Source organism: Peromyscus eremicus, chromosome 16_21 (assembly GCF_949786415.1).
Source record: "Peromyscus eremicus chromosome 16_21, PerEre_H2_v1, whole genome shotgun sequence".
Lineage (NCBI taxonomy): Eukaryota > Metazoa > Chordata > Mammalia > Rodentia > Cricetidae > Peromyscus > Peromyscus eremicus.
In genome coordinates this window covers 49,970,337-49,996,762 of record NC_081432.1, presented here as the reverse complement: position 1 = coordinate 49,996,762, position 26,426 = coordinate 49,970,337, and the positions used below count along the sequence as shown (strand labels likewise).

The window sequence follows — 26,426 nt, the reverse complement described above, 5'->3', positions numbered from 1 at the left end:
ATGAGATTGGAAATTTCAATGGAGTTGAAGATCTTTAGAGTTATTTTCTATTAAAACACGTTGTTCACTGTTCATAGGCAGTGCACACTTGTACAAGGAAAAATTAACCATCCTTGCTGTATATTGTTAGAGCATGAAACTTCTTAACGTATCTTTACGAATATTCATTCATCTACAAATCCACAACTGTCAGTTTTCAATAGTTTGCTAAATTCTCTACCTGTGAGAACAATGAAAACACTCATGCATTCCACAGGACTTGAAGAATATCGCTGTCAATCTTGAAACCACGACACCCCAATACAGATAATTTAAGGCTCAGCAACTGGTAACTTAGTGCTGGGGCAGGGGAGGCAGCATCATTACTCTGCGTAGTGACTCTTTCATCCTTCTACACTTGTTCCCAACCTTACTTCTCAGCCCTAGAAAAGATGGCACACCCAAAGAAAAGTATCTATTGACATCAAAACACAAGTGAAAGGCCAATGATACTTGAGTGTGCGTTCTGATATTTCATAGATACCAAACTGTACATAGGAAGTGAGATGGTCTCAAATGCTTGATAACCTAAAGATGTAGAATATAAGTCAAGACACATTCTATTCCATGTCTGAACAGTCCTTCACTGGACAGATCTGGCAACAATGACATAATGATTCAATTTCTTGCTGGCCAAAATGTAGTGTCTTTTCAAAACAAAAACAAAAAAGCAAGACATTGAGAAGGCAAAATACTGTTTGTATAATTACCTTCCATTGAAGGTCCAAGGAGGAAGGAATGGCATTGGTAATTTTTCTAATGACCCAAAAGGTAGATATGACTACCTTCACTTTACAAGTGAGACCAGTTCCTATGTGTTAATCTAGTTTGTATAAAGTTATCCATCTAGTAGGTATGCAGCCCATATGTGAGTAGAGGTCTATCTGATACCATATACGCCATCGAAGAATCTTTCATTTCCTTGAAGGATAGCAAAGGGCAGCCATGTATTTCAAATATGTACTAAGTACCCAAATAGACAATGCCCCCACCTACCAAGGCTGCTTATTCTCTGTTGGAGGTGCCTTCTATGACTGCCTAGCAGAGAGGAAAACCAACTCACAGAACACCTAAGTGTAGAAAAACAACTACACTCTGCACAAGGCAAGCCTAGGAGCTAGAATTTGGAGCTATTTTTCTTGACACCACATCCCATGCTCTTTTCTCTGTCAAGTGCTGCCACTCGCAGAAACAGATATAATTTAGCAGGTTGCAGTCACTAAGAGCTGCAATAAAATCCAACTGATGTGCCAAGTCATTTATGTCAGTATCATAGCCTGAGACTTCTACATGTTTTAATTCTCTTCCCTCACTGCCTGCCTCCCTGCCTTCCCTCCCTCCCTCCCTCCCTCCCTCCCTCCCTCTCTCTCCGTTCCTCTCCTTCCTTCTTTCCTTCCTTCCTTCCTTCCTTCCTTCCTTTCTTTCATCTGGTTTTGACTTTCCTCTGAAACTTTTAGAGACTTCTCACCCAGAACACTTACTAACTGGAAAATCCCCTCATTGTTTTCCCTCATAATAGACATTTACAAAATTATGACTAACAGCAAAACCACTTCCTCAGAGATGTAAAAAAAAAAAAAGATAGATGTAGGTGCACAAACACACACACACACACACACACACACACACACACACACACACGAGTATAACATGCTAACATGCACTTATGAATGAATAGCACAGATTCAATTGTCTGGATATGGCCAAGTTATTTGTGAAATTTCATGTTGCATTTTTGCTTCACTGATATTTCTCATCCACTTCTATGAAAGGTGAGGATGACTAGGAAGGCAAGGTTTTAGAAAAATGATATATTGCTGTATTACCAAACCACACTCTGTCAAGTATGTGACAAGATATTGCACAATACACTTAGTGTAGCTTGAATCAGTGTTACTCAGTGCACAGTCTGTGGACCAGACTGGTTTACCTGAGTTGATTCGAAATGTTGACTTCTTAACATCATCTGAAATATAGATAAATAAAATTTGGGGGGATTAAATAAAAATATCTGCAGGTCAAAATACAAAAAAAGCATAAAAAATCAACTTTCAAGTAATCTGTACACACTCCTGCAGAGTTTAAGGTCACTAGATTTGAGTAGCATTTTTTTTCCTAAATGAAGCTGGCAACAAATCAAACATGACCTCAAACAACTGTGCTATGGTTCAATTCCTCATCCTGTCATATGGGAGGAAACAATTAGATGTTGATGATTGAATTAAAGTCCATGGATGGCTACACACAAGTGAGAATACTCAAAGAACAGTATTGTGTGCTTAGCACAGGCTCAGAGATGCATGCCCCATAACTGATGATATTTCCTAATGTGGTGTTTTTTAATACCTAGATGTCTGATGTTATTGGCATTAATTGTTACCACTGCTAATTTGGCTACATTTAGGGCATCCTATTCCTTTTATCTCTGAGGAGAAACTGGTCCACTTTACTCTACTCATTATCAGAGGATTATAACTCCCTTGATGCCAGAGAATGAGGATTGATGAACTTCTCCTTGCTAATCACAATTTGTATTATCAGCAGATGTAGGGAGTAGTTCTCTTTCCACAGAAAGAAAGCAAGAGTCACAAAGATATATGAAGACTATCACAGGTAATTCATCATTGCCTTAAGAGGCCAAGTTGATCAATTCCTATTTGTTTCTTAGAATAACCTCTCATTTTTTAATTTTGTTCCTTCTGAACTGCTGCAGTTGCCTGAAATAATCTGGAATATATATCCTCATGAGTTTCTCAATATCATAAAAATATATTGCAATTCACTTTCTTTATAAAGAAATATGTTCCCATTTTCTATTATTATTTTTTGTTGTGGGACAGGAGAAAGTGGGTAAAGACAAGGTCTCATGTAGTCTGATGGTATGGAACCATCCTATACCCGATGTAGCTGAGGATGATCTTGTGTTTCTGAAACTCCATTTATTAAAATGGAATTTTAATAGTTATGTCCCCAAAGAATAATAAGATTTCAGGCCTTTGGCCTTTGTGAACTCTCCATAAAGTCTGTGCTAAAAGGCTCTCATATATGGGTTCCATACACTTTTTTTAAACAATGTGTATTTGTAGAAGGTTAAATGCTAAAATAAAGGTTCTAAGATGGACCACATAGAATGACAAAATAACATTGATGCTGCAGTCATGGAATATAATGGATCAAACTGCACAATTTCTCCCCAAAACACTTCTCTAAGGAGATTATCCATCATTATAACCTACTTCCATAATCACTTCCTTCTTTGATATGTTGCTTTAAAATAGATGTGGAGTATACACTACTTATGCATAACTGCTCAGCAGCAGTTCATAAAATATTGACCTAAAATAATCAAACCTCAGAGCAAAGGAATGAATATCTGAATAAAATAAAATATGCTTTTATCTGAAAAATAGAGTTGGGATACAAAATAATAAACTCAAAACAAAGTAGCAGAAATGGCTTATATACCACAAAAGTGAAACTCATTCTAGTATTAAAGAATACAGTTTCTGAAATAATCACCTAGCCAAGGGGTTTGAATTATACTGAAAATTGGTACAGACAGAATGAAAAATAATTTCAATTTAAGAACAGCCAGCAGGATAGCAATAAAGAATTGCATTTCCAAAACTGCTAAAATAAAATCTATTTAAACCTCTAATAATTAAAATTGACTGGTAATCATGGCTTTTAATTCTTTCACATTATTTTCCAAGAATTAAAGTAATCTCATCATGAGAAAAACATTGGGTAGAAAAGAAGTATATGTAGAATGGAAACTATAGAGTCAGACAGCTCCGAGGTAATGCTTGGATGCACTAACCATGTCACTACAACCCTACAAGCTAACAGCTAGCTTGTCCTTTCTTTTTTCTTCCAATTTGAAATGGGTGAAATACAACTTAATCAATTTTACGAAGAGAAATTTGAGCAGAAATCCAACTGCACTAGGTTCCAAGTTCTGACTAAAGCTACCTTGGTACTTTGTGTTCTGCTGCCGAGCCTGGGGATGTGCCACATTTACAAGTAAGCATCACCAACAAAGACAGGCAGTGACTCTTTTCCCTAGTCATGAAGCTCTATGCTCTTCCATTCTCCCCTGTATAACTGCTCCTATCATCCCCAGCATGGCTGTTTCTGTCAAGTGTGGACCTAAGACAATTTCTTGACACAAGCTCACATGTTGATGGGGTACTTAGGGATATTGAGATTCTTCACAGATAATATCTTTTAAGGACACCTCAATAAAACTGATTATTTAGGACCTCTGAACTTCTCACTGGTAAATTTTAACTTTCCAAAGAACGTTCTAAAACAAGACAGAATAAAGGTACTGACTTCCTGGAGCAAAGAATAGTGAAAAAGAATACTGAAAACATACTTGAAAAAAATCCCAAAACACTGGGAACACCTATAGAAAATTTTAAAGCTAAAACTACTGTGAAATCAGTAATTTTTGCTATGTTACATATGCCAATGAATTCATATATTGTTGAGATGATCTGGAATGATTCCATTCAATGTAATAATAATAAAGATAGAATGTTGTAACCACAAAAGAAATTAAGATCCCAAGCATATAGTGCAATACTAAAGAATGAAGAAATAAAGAGAGGGACTTTTGTTTTGCAATTGTTAAATACAGTCTGTTCAGTTCAAAAATGGGTTTAAGAAACCAATTCAACCCAAGTGGTGTTGTGGGACAGTAGCGTAAGATAGTTCATGATTTCCTCATTTTGTAAACAATATTAAAATCTGGTGAAACAATCTCATTTATTTGTCTCAGTCACTCTTTCAAAAAAAAAAAAAAACCCACACTGTGCATTTATGAGAGGAATCCTGGAAGATACTCTAGGCTTGTAGAAGCCGTGGTCTGGCAGCCTAGGGAGACCAAGGACTCACTGAGGGCTGGCTGACTAGTAAGACCTGGATATGGGGGTAAAACATTCCGGCAAATAGATGTGTTGTGCAGGCATGGGTGGGAGAACTGTGCTAAGGACAGGTGAAAATGTTAGAACAAGGAAAGAGAAGGAAACAAACAGAAAAGGAAAAGGAGGCATTGTTGCTGTGGCGACCCCATCACCCCTGCTTTTTGGTTTGTTTTTGTTTTGTTTTGTTTTAGAGACAGGGTTTCTCTGTGTAGCTTTGGTGCCTGTCCTGGATCTTGCTCTGTAGCCCAGGCTGGCCTCGAACTCACAGAGATCTGCCTGGCTCTGTCTCCTGAGTGCTGGGATTAAAGGTGTGCACCACCACTGCCCGGCTTTTTCTTTGAGGCTTCTATTTAGGATTGCTCAGTTCTTCCTCTGCTTCTTGGCTGTATGCAATCTTTTACAAATTAAGTGAACTTCACACATGTGTTCTAAACCCCACATGGTTGCTCTTAAAGAAATGGAGACTTTCCTGGTTTCTATAGTAACTGGGCTATGTCCTGACATCCAAAGCTTAGAAGCTCATGCAGTTGAATTGCCGTTATCAAGGAAGACATCCTTAACTTACTGAAGGTCAGGGGCCTAGCCTCAGCAGGCACTAGCTCCATCTTCAGCCAGGAGCTCTAATCAAAAGATAGGGGAAGCTCATTTTCCCTTTCTATAAAGCCAGTGATTGAACTCGAGTGGCCACTCCAATGCCAGGTTAACTTAGTTCATCATTACAATTGCCAGGTTAACCTAGTTCATCACTACAATTGCTAGATTAGCTTAGTATGAACTGTGTGTGAAGGGATGAGGTTAAGTCCTCTTACCTGAGTGAATCTTACCATTCATTGTGAGAACATGTATGGAATACATAGAATCCATTTACCTACATAATGGTTCCATTCCTTTCTGCCTTTACACTGAGTTGCAGGGACACAGGTCTCATCTTGCTTTAGTGCTTATTTCATAAGAGTGTGCTTTGGTTCTGACTACTTTTATGGAGTGGATTTCTAATTAGGACACCTTATTTGAAAATCTATTTTCCTCAAAGTCCAAAAGCTGGATCAGAGGAGAAGGGACTCAGCTTAATCAAAGATCGCTACATACTGGGCTGGGGAGACAAATGACCCCGAACTCAGACACCCAGAACCCAAGTCAAAACAGTACAGTGGGCCATATATATAACCTCACTGTTGGGGTAACTGCAGGACAGGGGTCCCTGAATCTCCTTGTTCAGGCATCCTAATCAAATAAGAATCCTTGAGGCTCTGTGAGAGTGTTTTCCTCAAAAATTGAAGTTAAACAGCAATCAAGGAAATAGACCCAACATTAGCCTCTGGCTTCCACACATATACGTGCATATCCACATATACACAAATCACATACCCACACTAGGAAGTATGTAACACACACACACACACACACACACACACACACACACACACACACACCTCCCCATACCAAGTAAGGCACAAAATCTTTAAAGAGTTACCTGGTAGCCAGGACAGACTTGCTAACTGAAGATGCCTTTATAATGCTTTAGCAGTGACTACCAAAGGCACCCCTCTGGAGGTTTTGGAAAACACAAAGTTGGGGGGTGGTTAAACTTCAATGATTACTAAGACAGAATCTCTTGCTTTCCACAAAGTATGGAGCTGTGTAATGATTAAGTTAAAAGCAAATGGCAGTGATGCCAGTGCCTGTGCTTCCACCACGGAGTTGATTCAATCAACATGTTTAAAAGCAGAATATATGTGAGCAGAATATTTGCATCTGATACAATGCATGAAGTTTAATACAAAAATCAAAGCTTTATAGAAGTTCCAGTATTAGTCCACACAATGAAAGAATGCAGATAACACAGAACTGAAATTGAAGCATCTTCCTTTATAAACAAGAGAAAAATCAAGGACTTTTAACATTACCAAACACTAAACTATGTGGGAAAACACTTCTGGTAATGGAGACTCATGCATGGAGAGAGAACCTCCTTTTCAATGGGAGAGATGCAGAGGACATTAACAGAGACGATGCAGGAAGAATGGAGGATTTCTATCCTCAAACTATGAAAGCAGGACAAACAAGTCAGACAGAAATGTGTTTTTGATAAATAGCAGTATGACGGTTTTGACAGGATGTTCTGCATTGATCAAACTTCGTGGCCCATGAAATCACAGGATTCTAAATACTTATTCTCACTTTTATGTTTCCTGTCACTGAAAGGCAGCTCCAACCTTATAAACAAGAGTGAGGGCTTCAGTCGTAGAGCTCGGGTGGTAGAGGGCTTCACAGCAGGCATAAGGCCCTGGGCTCAATTTCCACTACCCAAAAAGGCATCTTGGGCTGAGGATATAGCACAGTGTTAGCGTATGTGTCTAGAATGTGAAAGGCCCTAGGGTCAATACCCAGAATCCCTTATCAAAATTTTTGAGAGAAACAACAACACAAAATGGCAGAAGTAAGTTTAGCATTTATAAGTTCATGTTTTGAAACTCCAGAAGTATGAAAAGAAAGCTCTTTCCTAAAGTAACTGAGGGCTCAATTTCTTTCTACTTTTCTAACATGATGTCAGAATTTATCAAAGTTCAAAAAGTAGTTTAAGATTGAAAGCCAGGGATAAAAATTTTTAGTACATTATCAAAAGATGTTTCCAGTTTCTTTTATGATGAAATAGACAACTTTTTTTTAAATCACAGCACAAAAAGGGTATGTGTGTTTATTATTAAATGGTATTGACTGTCATTTATCAAATGATAACACTTTATTTGACTTTAAAATGTACACATTAGCTTCTTAAGATAATTTTTATAGCTAATAAAAAAGACTCCCTTTGGATGGTAAATTAGAAATCTATGACATATTTAAAAGAATATACCTACATCATATCCATATTCACATTTATATGCACATAATTTCTTTAATTTATTTAATGCATTAATGGTAGAAAATTACTTTGGTACATGTTGTATATTATTTTGCATATATTAATGCTATGTATACTGTTTCATATTTATAATGCATAGTTTATTGAATAACTGTTGTTTTGTATAATCATTTCATTTAATGACAGGATATTATCATTCACATATGTACACTTTTTATAGGAGATACTAAGTAAAATTAATTCTGCAGTGAGACTGCTCCTTTTGTTAGGCAGAGAGATACAGCAAGAGTCAGTAACTTGAGGTCTACAGACACAATTCCAACTGCCATCCACTGTGGACTGCCCAAAAGTTAAAAAATAGTGGTAGTAAAGGAGCCTAGAGCTTCACACAAGCTAGGGAGACAGTTCTCCCAACTGCGTCTTCTGCCCTGATGAGTAATGTTTTAATAGTGAAAGAAGAAACCTTCTCTTCAGAAGAAGCCACTGGAAGGATGTCTATGCCCTTGTGGATGACCCTGTACCCATGTGCTTATGCACAGCACTAACTGGACTCACTGGGTTAACTAATGAATAGATGAGTTAACAAAAACATCATGTAAATGAAAATAGCATACAAATAAAAAGAGTACATGAAGTAGAGAATAAGATTTGATGAAGTGTCAGAGAAATTTAGGGAGTGAAGAGTGGGTATGATCAAGATAAATTGTATATATGTACAAAATTGTCAAAGAATAAGAAAATAATTAAAAGAACTAATTAGATATGAGTGCTATATAAAGTGTTATTATTCACATATAAAGTTATATTCACTCAAAGTGACACCCATTTTTACTATCAGTGGCTATTTTTACACTACAAAGGTAGATTTGAATAGCTATGGTAAGGGCTGTAAGACCCACAAAACCTAAAACATTTACTATCTGGTCCTTTACAGAAAGAAGTTTACCACTAGAATATAGAATTCAGAAAACTAAAGTTACGTCAATGTCATGAGGTGGCAGTTTGACAGAGTAGGTAACAAGGTTAAAGTTCTTGGAGATGTATGTCATCCAAGTGTCGATGCATGTGTTGCATCACAGTGCAGATGCATTGTTATGTCACAGTGTAGATGCACATGTTAAATCACAATGTAGATGTCTGTGTTACATCACGGTGTAGCTTTGCACAGGAGAGCTGTCTTCAAAGTGCAGTTTTTGTTTTTGTTGTTGTTGTTTGTTCATTTGTGGTGTTGGTACTGACAGCTGTCTTTCAATCTAGTTGATTGATATCCCTTTAAACACTTCTCCACTTCTACCTAAAACTACTTTTTTTGTGCAACAATACTCTATTCCTGAACACTTGTATTACTGCATCTTACTCATGCTTGTTACCAACTTAAGAAGGACCTCTGAAGTCTAAGACAAGCTTTAAGAGAATTGATCTTGGGAACTGTCTACTCCTCTGTTAAATACTTGAGGCAAACATAGTCTAAATCAGTGGCCAATCACTAGAACACGTGTTCAGTTTTAGCCTAAACTTGGGCTTGTACTTCTCCTTTCCAGAATCCCACCCCTCAGCCCAGACCCTACATACTGAGCAGCCAAAGTTTCAGCTGGATCCATCTACCTTTCTGATTCTTTTCCTTTTTGTCTCATTTTAGATACTGGTCAAAAGCTAAGTGCATCTTTTACCTGAGATGTTTGATTTACTTAATCTTTCGCTAAAGCTCCCTCTCTACCATGTCTACTTGTTTGCTGTGCTATGACTTTGATGCCAACTTACATGCCATGGCTTTTTGTCTCTTCTCTCCTCCATTCTTGGACTCCATGCAGTAGCTGAGATTTACAGTTTATCTGCCATGGGTTGTTTTTCTTTTTAAACTCTAATAAATTTGTCCTTAAAAATGAAGAAACCACTGGGCGGTGGTGGCACACGCCTTTAATCCCAGCACTCGGGAGGCAGAGGCAGGAGGATCTTTGTGAGTTCGAGGACAGCCTGGTCTACAAAGCGAGATCCAGAAAGGCGCAAAGCTACACAGAGAAACCCTGTCTTGAAAAACAAAACAAAAAACAAAAAAAAAAAACAAAAAAAAACAAAAAAAAAAAAAGAAGAAGAAACCTGTTCTAGTCTGTTTTCAGGTAAGATATATGTTAAAATACAAAAATATATTTGGAAGAGTTTCAATCACTAAAGAGAAGAAGAGAAAGAGAAAGAGAAAGAGGAAGAGGAGGAGGAGGAGGAGGAGGAGGAGGAGGAGGAGGAGGAGGAGGAGGAGAAGAAGAAGAAGAAGAAGAAGAAGAAGAAGAAGAAGAAGAAGAAGAAGAAGAAGAAGAAGAAGAAGAAGAAGAAGAAAACCTTAATTGACAGAACAGAGTAAGTATCAGGAGTGTTGTTCACTTAATAATACATTCTTGCATTCATTCAAAGTTCACTGAGAGCTCACCATATATGAAGCATTGTGATACATGCTAAACAAAGAATCAAAAGTAAACAAAATCCAAACAGAACATGGTCTTTGCCGTCAAACAATTTGAACAAAATGAAGAGATTAAAATATGTTCACAAATAAATTGAAATATTTATTATTTCCTCTAAAATCTGTTATAAATTGCATAGGCTAGTCTATAATGAGAATGTCTGAGAAGGAATTAACCAATAACCTTATTGTAAAAGTCATAAGCTCTCCGACAGGTGCCTTCAGTTTCCAATGACATCCTGCCAACAGTTTGATAAACAGAAAATGACTAAACTGGTGCCTGGCTTCTCATCTCTGCCTTAAAGACTCTTATCAGTACTGACTGCATGATAACAGTGTGGGTAATATTCCAGGACATAATGCACATTTCAAAGTTCTCTGCAAAACATTTTAAATGATATACTAATTTAAAAACAAATCACAAAGCTGTACCTTGGAGTTGACATATATTTACTAAATTGTACCATTTAAACTCGTCATTTTCTCCAGGTATCAAAACAGCTTACTTTGCCAATGAGAAGGTAGTCAGAGCTCAGTAATGTGTTAATATAACATCAATAATCTTCCACTTTCAAAGATTTCAAGATACACTGGAGAAAATTTACTCTCAGACTTCATTGATGTTTGACATAGTAACAGTTCATAAAACAGTATCATTAATAAATTACATCCTTTTTTTTTACTTCTGTGATTTATGACCTCAAGTGAAAGTGTCTTACATAAAGTAATTGTTGGTACAACACTAATGACTATATGACTTCAAATTTTTCTCTGACGCTTTAATGGCTTGTTAATATTTAGCGTTTACTTTTTCTACTATAGTAACTAGAGTCTATACCCTTCAGTCGATTTTCTTAAGGTGCCAATCATTTTTAGCAAGACAGCAAAGTTCTAAGAAATCATGAAGAAAGATATACATGGTGGCTCACAAATCTAATCACTGCAATTGGGAAGTGGAAGCAAGTTCAGGAGTTCAAGGCCAGTATTGGCTAGAATTTGAGGCCAGATGGGATACATGAGACCTTGTCTCAAAAATAAAACAAAACATAAAGAATTCAAGAAAAAAGTTCATTTGATGCTATATAAAATGAAAATAATTTTTAAAAAATAGTCTACAAAAGAGTTATTTGTACTTACTTTTGTTGACTATGCAAACATTTTAATTTTTAATATTGAGTGTAATCATTAAAACACAGTTATTAAGCATCCTTAAATTAGGAAAGATATTAATTTTGAAAGTAGATATTAAATTATTTATTCAAAGTTCAACATTTTCAAAATTACAGAACAAAATTTTTACTTTAAAAATTGAGTATTTTAATCTTCCAAAGCTTGAAAACAACAAAAAATGAATAAAATGTATATACAATCAATGGAATGTTTGTAGGTATCATTAATTAGTCAAACAATTGAAAAATATTTGCAATACACAATGCAGATTAAAAGTTACAAATGGTTACTCTGTAATCCAAGACGGACAAGGGAAATGTAGAGAAGTAAATGGGGAGAAAGTTCTGAGGTGAATAACACAGGGTCTTAGAGTAAGGACAAACTAGGGTACATTGGTAAGAAAAGACAAAAGTCTTTAATATCTGGGTATGCCTTTACATACTGTTCTATACTACAAAGTCCATTACTTTAGCAGTCAATATGGAATCAAAAAACTACAGCAGTGCCATGCCCAGTGGAATTCTAAAGTTAGGAAGGTTGTAGCAATTGAGAAGGGCCACACCACATTGGCCACCTGAAGCTGGCTCTGTAAGCCTAGAGCTTAATCACTCTACAATATTCATCACAATTTTTGAGTCTACCCCTGCCAAGTAACTTAGTTGGCACTGGGAACGTGACAGTAAAACAGAGGTCACACTCTTCAAAATCAACAATGAACAAATATTTATAGATAGGCAGATGGATGGATGGATGATAGAGAGATAGATAGATGATAGATAGATAGATAGATAGATAGATAGATAGATAGATAGATAGATAGATAGATAGATAGAGATGATAGAATGATAGATGATAGAATGATTGATGATAGGATAGATAGATAATACACAGGTAGATGATAGATACAGATAAAGATACAGAACTGTATTTTCCAGAAGGCATTATTCTGAAGAAAATTTAAATATGGCAAATAGAAAATGATATTTTATGGCAGAAAGGTGGCTAAAATTTTAAATGGAGTAATGGTAGAGCTTCTTTTAAGGCAATGCTTGAGTAGAGACCTGAAGACAGCTTAGGAGTGAGAAATGCTAAGAATATTCCCGAAGAAAATTTTGCTTGAAATCCAAGTTATATTTATGTTAGCTGTGACTAGAGGACAGGATGAACAGGGTGAACAGAAAGCAGCAGGCATGGGGGAAAGAGGTATGGGAGATTTTAAGAGTGAACAGGGTGCCCAAAACATGAAGAGTCTAGCTGTTAGGATTTTAATGACATGAAAAGGACATTTGGGGAAGTGAGAAGAGACACAGTATCATCTGGATAATACATTCAAGCATTCCTTTGCTTTGTGAAATTTACCTAATAGACTATCCATTTGCAACAGTAGAATATAGAATGAGCCGGATTTTATGGTAAGAAGCAGAGTTTGTGTATGTGTGTGTGACATGGTATTTGTGTATGGGTTAATGTGTTTGTCTGTGTGCATACTTCTGAAGGTAGGTAAATTTACTTGTTGATCCACATGTGTGTGGAGGCCAGAGGCCAGGATCAGGTGTCTTCTTCAATCTCTCTGCGGATCAGATTTTAAGACAAGGTTTTTCTTGGTTCTGCAGCTCACTGATTCAGCTAGACTGGCGAGCCTGACAATCCCCAGTGCTGTTATTATGGAAGTGTGCTTCCCATGTGTCCTTATTTGTTCATTTATTTATTTACTTACTTGCTTACTTATCATTACTTTTAATGAGGGTGCTGAAGATAAAACCCAGGTCCTTGTCAACTAAGTCACCACAGGAGCTTACTGAGTATCTGATAATGCATTTGATGCCCTGAATAAGACCTTCTAGTGTTCTCTTTTGGCAACTGCGCTAGAGATATTAGGGTGGTAGGGGCCACCAGAGTGGCAAGAAGTAAGCATGATTAATGCAGCAGTGGGAGTGAATAAAATACAACCACAAATAAAGGGAAGAGGACAGAAGTGCTAGAGCAAGAGACCCATGAGATCTGTTCTTGAGCCCCTGCTGTGTAGCTCCTCTGTGTGGGACCATTTTCCACCATTCAGGAAGTTCACAAGTTGAACTCACACACACAAAAAATGACTTTCCTCTTTTCTAAAACTGGAATTTAAAAAAAAGCAGTTTCAAATTTCAAAGATGAAACATGAATAAAAATGTTATTTTTGAAAAGTTGAATTTTTCCAGTTTGAGGAACAAATGGTATCCCAAGAAATAGTGATACTTACTGAATGATCACAAGGATATTGGATAAACTTCCAGAAAAAATAAAATCTGTGGGTATTTTGGGTGCCTTTTGTTCATGAAAATAGAAAAATCTGGTGTAAGAAAAATTGGTTTCAGATGAGAGAACTCCCTGAGAAAGATAATCATGCAAGAACCAGTGTTAAAATTTTGAGAAAAAGGGTGCAGATAAGAAAGAAAAAGAAAACATGGGAATGATGGGCAAACATAGGAAACTCAGCTGGTGTACTAATACTGACCCAAAGCTTAACTCTAAAGACTAATCCTAAACTCTAACTCTAAAATCTAATGTTAATCTTAACCACTAACACTAATCCTAATCCCTAACCATAACATTAATCCTAACCCCTAACCCTAACCCCAAACCTAAACCCTAATTCTAACCCCTAACTTTGAACACTGGCCCATAACCCCTAAGACTAACCCACAACAACTAACCCTAATCCTAACCCCTAACCCTAACCCCAAACCTAAACCCAAATCCTAAACTTTAACTTCTAACACTGGTCCCTAACCCCTAACACTAGCCCCTAACCCTAATCCTAACCCCTAAGCCTAAACCCTAAGCCTAACTTCTAACTACAAATGCTAATCCTAACCCTAACCACTAATCCAAACCCCTAACCCTAAACTCTAAATCTAATGCTAACTCTTAATCATAATATGTAACCCTAAACCCTAATCCTAATCCTCAACCCCTAACCCTAATCCTAACCCCTAACCCCTAAGAGTGCCAAGACCAGCAATGACCAAGGAGGTAATCACCTCAGCTGAAGACAGAATGCAAACCATTATTCAGCAATGATAAACCATGGGTTATGGCTTTGCTCAGCTCTTTCTGTCATCATGAAGATGAACAAATTAAAAAATTAAAAATGCCTCAATAATGATTTGTTTTAAAAAGGAGAGTATTTTAAAGATAGAAATCCAGGTGCATTGATTATAAATTTCTTAATTTATTTTAGGCATCCTGGTACCTTTTCTTTTTTTTTTTTTGTTTTGTTTTTGTTTTTGTTTTTGTTTTTTTTGAGACAGGGTCTCTCTGTGTAGCTTTGTGCCTTTCCTGGAACTCACTTGGTAGCCCAGGCTGGCCTCGAACTCACAGAGATCCGCCTGCCTCTGCCTCCCGAGTGCTGGGATTAAAGGCGTGCGCCACCACCGCCCGGCCTGGTACCTTTTCTATATCATATTTAATACTCCATCTTAATATTCCAACTTTCATGCTATCAAACACTGTAAACAAACAAAAATGGAAAACAAAACAAAGAGGAAAAAAGACAGGAAATGAGAAGTATTTGCTTGCTAACCAATAATAAAGGGAGAGCAGTTCTTTGGTTCCTACACATCCAGAAGAATGTGGATAGACAGAGTTCTTAAAAAATCAGAGAAATCATAACCTGGCATGTAATACAAATGAAATGGCACTTCAGGTGACAATGTTTATATGCTACCTAAAAAAGATGGTAGTAGACGTGCTTTCAAGAAGTGTAGTCTAATAGATATTAGTAATATTAACATTTATCACACATACAAAAATAATTTAATTCCAATTTAATTATCATTGCCCATTAAATGCAATTTAACTATATATGGTATGTCAAATGATGTGTTCATCACAGAATACAAACCTGCAAAGATTTCCCAACAGAAGCAGAATGTGTTAAATGGAATAAATAGAGAAGATGCAGAGAGCTAACTCTGTGAGAAACTCTGAGAGCATCCCACATGGGGAAGGACACTGAGGTTGTATTATAAGCAGACCTTCATCAGCTGGAAAAGTTAACAAAGATCTTAATGCTAGTGAAGCTAAAGAAGGTATTAAAGTATAAAAAACAATATGTATTCAGAGATGTTGGTAGCTGTTGGCTGGCAGCTTAATCTAAGCAACTGATGGATAAATTCCTTTAAGCATTGCTCAAAATGTTCTGTAGATGGGCAACGGTAATTCCTGGATCTATAGGAACTGTAAATATCAAGAAGAAATCAAATGTATGGACTTCAGAAGACTGCCAGGGAATTAACAATAATTACAAACAAATTAATAAGGTAATAATAGGACATAATCAGATTTAAAAGTAAAAAGTCTTAGTCTGAGTAAACTAAAATATCTTCGCAGTCATATGTCCCAGTGACGCTTGAGTTGACTGCTTTTATGCACTCACTTGAAGATATCTCCTTTGTTTCAGATACATGCTGTGTACTTTTTCCTTGTAACTGTCATAGATATATTTGTTTGTCTTGGTTTTTTGAGGTGTACACATGGATCAATGACTGACATGGTTGGTCAGCTTTTATGAAGTTTAAAAGACACATACATGTTAAATTATAATATTAACTAAAGACTCACAAAGCATTTTTCTTCAAAGAAGACAGTTTTCTACTTCTACTCATGTAATCTGCTGCAATGGCACTTTATTGTCAATGGAAGCATTTGATTGACTTTTATGAAGATCAATTATTTTACAACACAGAACCTCTTGATCAAACACACAAAATTATTTTTCTACCATTACAAAGCAACACAAGTGAAAGATTTACAGTACTATCTGCTACTGAAGGATTTCTATATACAGAAAGTATCAGATACACGAACTACACAACGAAATAAATTGTTAATTTATACTGTTGTTTACTAAATTCTATAGTAATGGGATGTATGAAACCAAGGAATTATTAAGTTCCAAACAGCTAACTTCCAAGTTAATAGTAATGAGAGTCTGAACACATCTTTCAAAGTTAAACTATTTTCAAACTTCAATAAATTTAGAATATATTTTGCAAATACAGTTTTGGTATGTCTTAAGAATATCTTTAAACCTGCTATCATAATAATATCAGGATATCAGGAGTGGTCATGATCTAACAGACTTATGGCTTGTATGCAAATGGTTGAAGGATGTATTTGGCAATGAATGATTTGAATACTCAGAAATGTTGATTAAATGTGCAGTTCCATCATCCTACACACTATCAGGGAGAAAAAAGAATTTATTTCTTAAAAAAATGTTCATAAAATTATAATATATAAATGTAGTGTTATACTTAATGTCAATCAAACACACTTGCCAGATACATGTGCACCTTTAAGCTGTCAAAGACTACATTAGTAGATTAAAGAATTTATGTATTTTATATTAAATGCAGAACTTAACAATTCATACTAAGAAATCTTTTGCAAGTCCTAGAATAAATAAATGAATGAGTGCACGTTACCTAGGGAAAAGGTTTTATTCCTAATTATCATAATTAATTTCTGGGCTGCTTGGTTAAGCTTAGTGATAGAATGCAATTGATTCTTTTTAATAATGAATAACTTTTATACTACACTGATCAGAAAGCACATCGGTATGCATAAACAACAAAATTATGTTTACTGAAAAGACAGATAATTTTAAAGGAAAAGTAATTATGTATATGACTCAACATAAGAAAATAAATAAACAAAAGTGAAGACAAGGATAGCTGAATTAGCACAGAGCTATGGAAAGTCTATTTGAACAGCTCTTATAGAATGATGATGTAACAAATTCAACAGAAACCTTTCTGAACAAAGTGATTTTTGTGGGGAGGTGAAGACAGGCTCTGTCTTGCAGCTCAAGACAGCAACCTACTCAATACAGAGCCCAAACTGTCGCTTCACCCACAGTCCTCCTGCCTCAGCCCCTAAGTGTCAGGATAAAAACAGGTGTGTGATACCACTAAGAAGCTGCTCCCCAACGCAGTAAATATGTCAGCCTTTGGAAAAGAATGCATCCAAAGAATTTTTAAGTCAGACACATATTAGCAGAAAACTATAATGCTCTATAAATTGAACTGCTGAAGGTATCAAACTAATGTAACTCTGGTTAAATAGTTTTACCAAAACAAGAATGAGATATAATTCCACTCCATACAGGATATCATTAATTCAATAATAAATATGTCAGCAGTCACTATAGTGCCTATCACAGAAGCGTGAAGACACTTGAACTGAAAACCCCCATAAGATGTTGTCCTCTGGATGCTCAACTGAACTGATCCCCTTGGGGTGTCTGGCCAACCAGCCTAGACTAATAGGCAAGGTCCAGGTCCCAGTGAGAGACTCTATGAAACACAAGGTGTCCATCTCATGAAGTATCTCTGAGGCTGACCTCTGCCCTCCACGTGCAGGGATCCCAACACACACATACACACACACACACACACACACACACACACACACACACACACACACACACAGGGGCAGTGCAGAAGGAAAGAGGGAGGGAGGAAGAGCAAGAGAGAAAACAGTAGTGACATGATGCCAAATATTGACCAAAACTAAAGGAATTGACAACTTTCTTCTTCGGGAAACAGTGTGGGAACTTCTCAAGAAGTTAAATATGGTGTTATCTTATGACCCAGAAATCCTACAACTTGGTACAAAAACAGAGATTTGACAACATTTTAAGACAAAATTCAGTACTTCTTCCAGCTTAGTTTTTTAGCTCTGTGAAAACTTTTAACACATCCTTTTCTTTATACTAGAAAATTCTCATTTTCTACAGCCTGGTATACGTTTGTTAGTTTTAATATGGATTTTTATGATTTCCTGAAACTCTTTTTTGTAGCTATTAAAAGATAAACTGAGGTAGAGAAAAAGATCAAAACTAAGCAAGCCTATAAACTCTCTCATGCTTTTGAATATCATCAAACATTTCCAAAATAGTGATGTTGAGTGTGAACTATTAAAAACTCGTAAAAACAGTATTAAAATCGTTATTTTACATTTTTATTTTATGTGTACAAGTGTTTTGCTCGCATGAATATGCCTAGTGCCTGCAGAGGCCAGAAGAGGGCGACATGTCCCTTACAACTATAGTTACAACTAGCTGTGAGCCATTAGGCTCAGATGATGGAATCGAACACACTTTCTCTGGAAGAACAGCCAGTACTCTTAACTTCTAAGCCATATCTGCAGCCCCTAGTGAGTCAAAGTCTCAATCATATGTGTACAAGAACTAGACACCTGGATCTGGACACTTCATTCAGTAAAATGTTTACCACATAAACACTGGGACCTAAACAGCCAAGTGTGGTGGCTTGCGGCTATAATCCTTTCACTGACAGACATACAGGTGGATCCTTCAGGCGATCCAGTCTAGCAGAATCAGGTCTAATGAGAGACTCTGCCTCCAAAAGCAAATTGGAGGCAGGCGTTTTGGCACACACCTCTAAGCACAGCATTAGCATTTGGGAGTGGGAGGCAAGCAGGTCTCTGTGAGTTCTACGTCAGCCTGGTTTAGAGTTCCAGCAACCAGCACTACACAGTGAGACCCTGTCACAAAATAAAATAAAGTGAAGGGGCAACTGAAAAAGACACCCAATTTTGACCTATGGCCTCCACATGCACATACAAACACACATGTGTACACATGCATATGCAGACATAGACACAGGAACACACAAATTCCTAAACCTCTTATATAATAATATTTGCAACTTACGTATTGTTTGCCCTTTGGGCTAAGTTCCATGAAGCCAGACTAAACCTGAGAAATCTAACCAACTGACTTGTATAATGTAAGTTCTCCTTTGATACAACCTAAGACTTTTATTGATTTGTCTTTTGTATATATGTACTTTTCTACATAACTTAAATATAGAGTATTTTTGTGGGATGAATTTCTAAGAGAAACATCAGAAAATTCAATGCTTCTAGGGGAAAAAATGGATCTCAAGCAAATTCTTGAAAATCATGTCCTTCAAATAAGTTAAGGCTTTATATTACAAGCCTCTTCCTTGTCACCTATGAACTAAATATGGACAACTCTGAGAGTAATTTTCACAATAATAATAAATATTTAATGCAATCATGAAAATCACTTGTTTAAAATAGTTGCAATTTTCTGGCTTGCTTGCATTTAATTCTAGCAAGGGGAAAAACTCCCAAGTTTTTTATTTTGTAATTAAAGAAGAGTGTTCTGTGTGCATGTCTGTGTGAGAGCATTTTCTATGCTCTTAAGAATTAGCCATCCTTTAAGTAAGACATTATGATAAGGCTAGCTGCATGTTAAGTTGCTACTGTCCCATTTCGCGGTAAATCTTACTAATAGAAGGGTTTCAAAAAAACAAAAACACACTTGTTTCATCAATGTAGCCTTTAACATAATTTTTATAAATACCAATGAAAATTGAATAGGAAGAAGTTGTTAAAAATTGTGACTCCTAAGCTCAGCATCTCATTATTTATTAAAATGCAATATATATTGTAATTATATATAGTGTTAATTATAATGAGCATAATATGCAAAATGATATTGCATATAAATTTTAGAAGATATGAATCTACTGTTTTTACATTTTGAGAGAATACCAAAAGGAAAAGGATAATAGGGTTCTGTTTTCAGAGTAGTGCCAATGTTTTTTTATAGAATATTCTTAACATAAAGCCTGATGCATCTTTTTGAAAAATTGGATAAGCTAGAAATGAACAAGTCCATTTTGTTTACTGTATTCATAATCCAACATTTCTCACTAGCAGAATACTGATGGAAATTTATAGGAAATCACAAGGGAATTGAATTTAGAGGATTCAATCCACCAATTCACCAGCAGAAAGTGTGAGTACCAAGGGACTGATCCGAATTCCAACCTCTGTCACCAAATGGAGTAAAATAAAAATAAAATTAATTTAAACAGGCTATGGAAAACGTTTACAATATCCCTATATTATAGGCTCAGAAAAGGGTTTTCAACAAAAATAAAAAAGCATGATATAAGTTTTGCCAATGAAAATATGCACATGTACAAAATTATCTTCTATTATAAGCTATTAAAAATGCCCACATCAAAGTCATTCCATATTGTGGCTCTTTGTTTTAAGCAATTCACAGTTTTCCAAGTTACTATGAGGTATGACTTAGGCTAAGGACAATGTTTTAAAGCAATAGTTCAAATAGTTCTAGAATAAAATGATAATTAACATTTAGCTAGACTTAATTAAGAAATATGCATATATACATACTATATTGCCTTAGGTTTTCTCTAATCTTTAAATCACATTTTAGCCAGTTTATTAGATCAAGTAGAATTCAGCATTATCATTCTGATGAAGACTAGTTTAGGGTAAGTTTTATTCATTCTTTTACCTATTCTCTCTGACTCTGTGTCTCTGTTTCTCTCTGTGTCTCTGTCTCTCTCTGTGTCTCTGTCTCTCTCTCTCTGCCAAAATTATCATGCTCTAGAGAATTAGGAAAGGGCTGGAATCCAAACACTCAGTTCAATACTCAGTTATCCTGCAACATGAGAGACAGTCCAGTAGTTAAGAATGCTTTCTGCTCTTACAGAGACTACAGCTCAGTCCCCAGCATCCACATCAAGAAGCTCACAGCTGTATATAACTCCAGCTCCAAGTGGAATCTGATGTTCTCTTCTGGCTTCTTTTGGTTCCCTTGTATATATGTGCATACATGTATATGTACACACACACACACACACACACGCACACACACACGCACACGCACACGCACACACACACAACACACACACACACAGAGTTACAAAATTAAACAAGTCTTTTAAAAATACTCAGTTATTCTACTATTCTCTTTAGCATGCCTGAGAACAAAATTTGGTGTTAATTTCCTTAAACAGGAGCATCGATTCACTGAAGTGCCTCATGGGCTAAAAAGTGTTTGGAGAAATGTTGACCGAGTAGTTTAAACACATTAAATGATGCACACTTTCCAATTGAAGTGAGGAAAAAAAGTGTAAAGTGATTGTATTTTACAGTATTTCCATTGCAACACAAAGTCTGCCTGGATTATCATTATGCAGGCAACAATCATAATAAGCACAGCAAGTCCAAACAACCTACCATCCATTGTGGCAAGACAGGCAAACAGATCATGCTCCTGCCCAGGACTGCAGGAGTAGCTGGTCTTACATCAAGTCTGAACAACATTACCATTATAAATTTACCCTTTTATTCTCTGACTTAGCTAAAGTCCACATTCCAAATGTCGACTTGTCCAAAGTGATACTATTTATTAAATCCTATGTGTATTATTATTCATTTGTTTTGTTTAATGAGATGTATCATTCATTAAGGCAGTGATCCCACATGCCAATAACAGAGACAACATTTAGTGAAAATCTACGAAGCTGTATAAATTTTCAACCTTGATTCTTTTGCGCAGAAAACTGATCTCCAGAAAGGTGCATGAAGTTTGAAAACACAGATTAATATTCAGTTTAATGTCAAGCTTGGTCATCATGTACTGCAATATTTTCATTGAAATTTGAAAGATATTAACAGAGGCAGCTGAAATGATACGTTTAACACAAAATATTCATTGCCTCATCGTCACCTGGGGGAATTAATGAGCCCTGAGGAAGTAATAATGTACACCAGAGGAAGGTATACAGAGTACAGAGAAGAGATGTTAATGGAAGATGCCACTTGAACCCCACTTTCCAAATACTAAGAGCCTTTGTGGTTTCTGCAGTTAATAAGAGTTAAAAATGATCTCTCAAAAAGCAATTGTTATGCACAAGAGAGAGAAAGGGGGTAAAATGTGGCTCAGCATGACAACTCTAATGTCATGTGTTCCATAGAAAAGTAACATCATTTGGATTTGATTTATATTTGGTTAGACTCTTATCTCTTGTCTCTACCCAGTCTGTATACCTTGTCTCCTTCTGCAGTGAAGTTTCAAATCACCAGCCTTCACACCTAAGAGGTATTCAGAAGTGAAAGTCCATTAGAGTTTAGTGTTCCTGAAACAGAATAATCACCAGAATCCTAAAGCTAAGGACAACGGGCTGGTAATTTTATCAAAATCTCACTATTTCTATGAATTCAGTCTCTCCAAACTCTATAGACAAATGTAAAATTCCGTTGGGTTCTCAGATGTTCATCTCAGTTTCATTCTCATGACAACTAGGGATGAGCTCTTCCAATTATAAAGTTGCATTGTGAAATGTTGTAATTAACAGAATTATAAGCAACTGTCACTTAATCGAGTTCACAGAAATACAGTATATCAAATCATAGAAAAGAAAGCATGGATTCTAACCACTTTGTCCTCCTTTGGGAAAACATCCAACGAAGCAGAGCAGGGAGAGAAAAAAAGAGAGAAACAAGAATGAACCACACATTAATATGGCAATGTCAACACAACAAATACATTTCCTCAAAGTGTTAAAACACATAAAGCACATGCTGGATGCAAGAACTGGGCCCACTTTCCTGAGTTTTAGACTTTAGACTAGTTCTACATTTAAAGTTTTCTTTGGTATCAGGCATCCTGAAACATATCTGTAATCCTAGCACTCAGGAGGCTGAGGCAGAAAGATCCCAAAGTTGGTATCAATCAATAGCAAGATGCTTCAGAGAGAAAAAAGTATCTTAAAGGCAAAAAACAAAGGAAATCTTCAGAAAGAAATGTCAACTTGCCACATGCTTCCTTCTATTATTGAAAATACTTTATTAAACACATAGAATGATACTAAAATTCTATTAAATTACATCAAAAATGGCTGGAGACCAAATTTAGAAAAAATATCTAATAATGAAAACTGTCATGAATTAAAAATAGGAGAAATATAAGTATTTTAGGCATGACTTATTACATAGCAGTAAAAATGGCATTTATTTGTATGTATTTCAATATTTTATCATAAGAGAAAAACAGGTTTATACACTGTTTCATTCTTACACATAAGACATAATTTTAAGCTGGACCTTCTTTAATTTTATTTTTTTAAATATTTTTTCAAGTGGGGGTAATTTTAGTATAAGAGAAATGAATGAAAACAGGCATTAGTATCTGCTTCAAAGAATAAAAAAGAACTTCCTAGCTCAGTTTTATCTCTACAACCTGACTTTGACCCTAACAACTTCAATATACCAGCAGTCAACAGTGTGACAGTTGGCTTGCCTCAACCCTGTAATGGGAAGTTAACAGCTTCAGCAGCTGCAGGTACTTAGCCAACACTAACCCTCAGCTGGAGTACACGAACTGCCACTGCCAGCAACTTCCTGTTACATATTGTAATCACCTCCAGGACCCACCTGCAAAAATCCATCCTAAAGGATGTACTTACAAACACTAAAAATTGGAGGAGGGATTAACAAACACATCTTATGAACTCTCTCATGTGACATTGGCTTAAATTCTTTTTATTTCACTCTCATAACAAGTATGAAAGATACTACTACTCCTTGTTTTATAGCTAAGGAAACTCTTGTTTAGAGATGGCACTGGTCTTACATTAAACTATAACATGTACTTCTTATACTCACTGTCTTAATTCCCTGGAAGAGAGTCTAGAATATCCTACTAAAATTAAGACAACCAACTAATTAATACACGGTCAGCTGAGAAGTTTGTTCTCAGCCTCAACTGATTTTTCCAAATGAGAAGAATTTCAAGAGTCAAGTTTTAATGGTTTAAAATATATTTATATCACATCATGCACATGGTTAAACAACATGATAAATACTTGGACTGAATACTAGGAAATTTTTAAGGCAGTGATCATCACAATTGTTCAATACTATACTACAGATCTCAACCAAAATATTCATTTGGATTTCTCTACAAATAATTTTACTGTCCTAACACAGGTAATGTGAGAAGACTATAACACTGGAATGTATTTTAGAGCAAATAATTAATAATATGGGTCTTGAATTTCACAAATTGTAATGTTGGGTTCTGCTACGCCAGAATTTATTTTTTTATTCAGAATCTTTACCACAAAATATTTGTGCTAACTATGGTAGAGCAAAATACCATGCTCTCATTTCAGCAAAATTAGAAAATTTCTGCAGGTGGAAATACATCTCGTAACCCTAGCATTTAAAAATGGCTTATTATATGTTCCTTAAATCCCTAAATACTTCTCATAAGATGAACGTGGCACTGATCCTTTGGCTTGATAGTAAATCTGAAATTACTATCACAGGAGTTAACCATTGCTTAATATATTACAGTTATTTTCAATGATTCTATAATCCTTAGTGATACTAAGTTTACATTTAATTCGAAAAATAAATGCTTTGGACGGGCATTCTTTTGGCTTGAAATGGGAATCATAGATAAAGCTCCACATAGGCAAAGTATCTTATTTATTGTTATGTTCATCACTGTTCCACTGTTTTTTGGATCTTATAAAAATACAAAACACAAAAGGACGTATTCCCGTGCATATCACATGTATGCTTTAGTCTCAGACTATGCAAGGGTTTACATGCTTGCAAATGTGGTGCCTCTGTTCGGCTCTTGGGCACCTGGTGTGTTCACAGGACACTCACATTGTTCGATCGCAGAGACACACGGCCTCCACAGCGTGCACAGAACTTGGTGCGACAATACGAGCAAAGATGGCCACATCCGTCAGCGAACTTTGTCTTATGACAGATTCCACATGTTGGGGCATCGTCTTTGTGCTCGCCCTGGTAACGCCTTGCTTCCTCTCCGATTTTTCTCACTTGCTCCTTATAGCTTTCAAACTGTTGATGCAATCTCCTGGGCAAAAGAGACAAGAGAATAAACTAAGTAAATGAAGGAAGACAGAAAAGTCAACCATTTTTCCTAAAGAAAAATAAAATTGAGGTGTTTGAGGAAAAGCAGCACATGCAAATCTACTTTTCCCACCAAGCTGAAAACATAATAATCTACATACTCTGATCTTTCTTGGGCTTGATCAAAAGCGCCTACTTTTACAAGTCTGTTTTGCATCAACCATGACTACTAAGGCAAGCCCTTCCTCATTAAGAATATTTACAGTAAGATTCAAATCCCTCAATACATCAATTCAAGTCCTTCAATCTTAAATTGCTGTAAGCAGATCTATTGGAACAAATCTCTCCAAACTACAGTGAGTCTTCCACATTAAGGATTTCTCCACACTTCAAATGAGAACAAGGAGTGTTGCACTAAGCTAAGTCAACAGTCTGGGGCCATCTTACCAGGAGACAATCCTGGGAATTGGCTGATCAAAGTCATCTGTGTGTTAGAGCTAATGGGCGGGACGTGAGTGCCCCCTCAAACACAGAATGCACAGATGACATTGTTAACTCTGGCAGTTCATGCTACACTCCACATAAGGTAACTGTGAGAGCTGTACTCCCCAAACATAGAAGGTGGTGAGTCAGGGCCATGTTCAGTATTGCTTCTGTACTGGAATTTGGTTATGCTATGTGTTTCTTTTTAACCACTAACAGTTCTTGATCAGAACTTGAATCATTACTTTCTTCTTTGCCAACTGATACTTTTTCTATTTAATCCATACTTAAAGCAAATGTGTATAAACTCCCATATAACATAGTTGAATACTACACTGACACAATTCCCTATTGAAAAGTCAGATAATTTCATTTTATAAAAGAATAATTTATATGACATTTTATTTAATGAATGCACAAATACCTAGTTGATTCATTGATGAATTGTTTGATACATCAACTATTTTATACTTTACCATATCCATTTAAGTTCAAGTTAGTAGGAAACAACCAGGGAAGCCCATCATTTCAAAAGATGTATGTAAAGTAGCCCTGGAAGTCTTATACTTTCTATTAAATGAGATGACTGTCAGGAATGGAAGAAAAGAAATAACCTCAATCAAATAAACAGAAATAAACTCTAAGCATAAGAGGAAACAAGAATAAACACTTATCTAGCCCCTAAGTCAGATCTTTACTGTTAGGGGCACTAAGTGAAATCAACTAAGGAATCAAAAGT

General features: G+C 36.1%; 1 protein-coding gene across 8 annotated transcripts in view; it reads right to left on the bottom strand.

The window, feature by feature from the left end:
* Rims1 (regulating synaptic membrane exocytosis 1) overlaps positions 1-26,426 on the bottom strand; it is a 492,321-nt gene that overhangs the window by 255,490 nt on the left and 210,405 nt on the right. For 7 of the 8 annotated variants that reach the window (XM_059243920.1, XM_059243921.1, XM_059243922.1 and 4 more), the window contains 2 exons: positions 24,995-25,208; positions 22,752-22,763 (listed from right to left, as the gene is read on the bottom strand). In XM_059243920.1, the coding sequence (XP_059099903.1) occupies positions 22,752-22,763; positions 24,995-25,208 (226 nt within the window). Of the gene's footprint in view, positions 1-22,718; positions 22,764-24,994; positions 25,209-26,426 lie in introns of those variants that run through there. The other variant, XM_059243932.1, reaches the window with a different exon arrangement.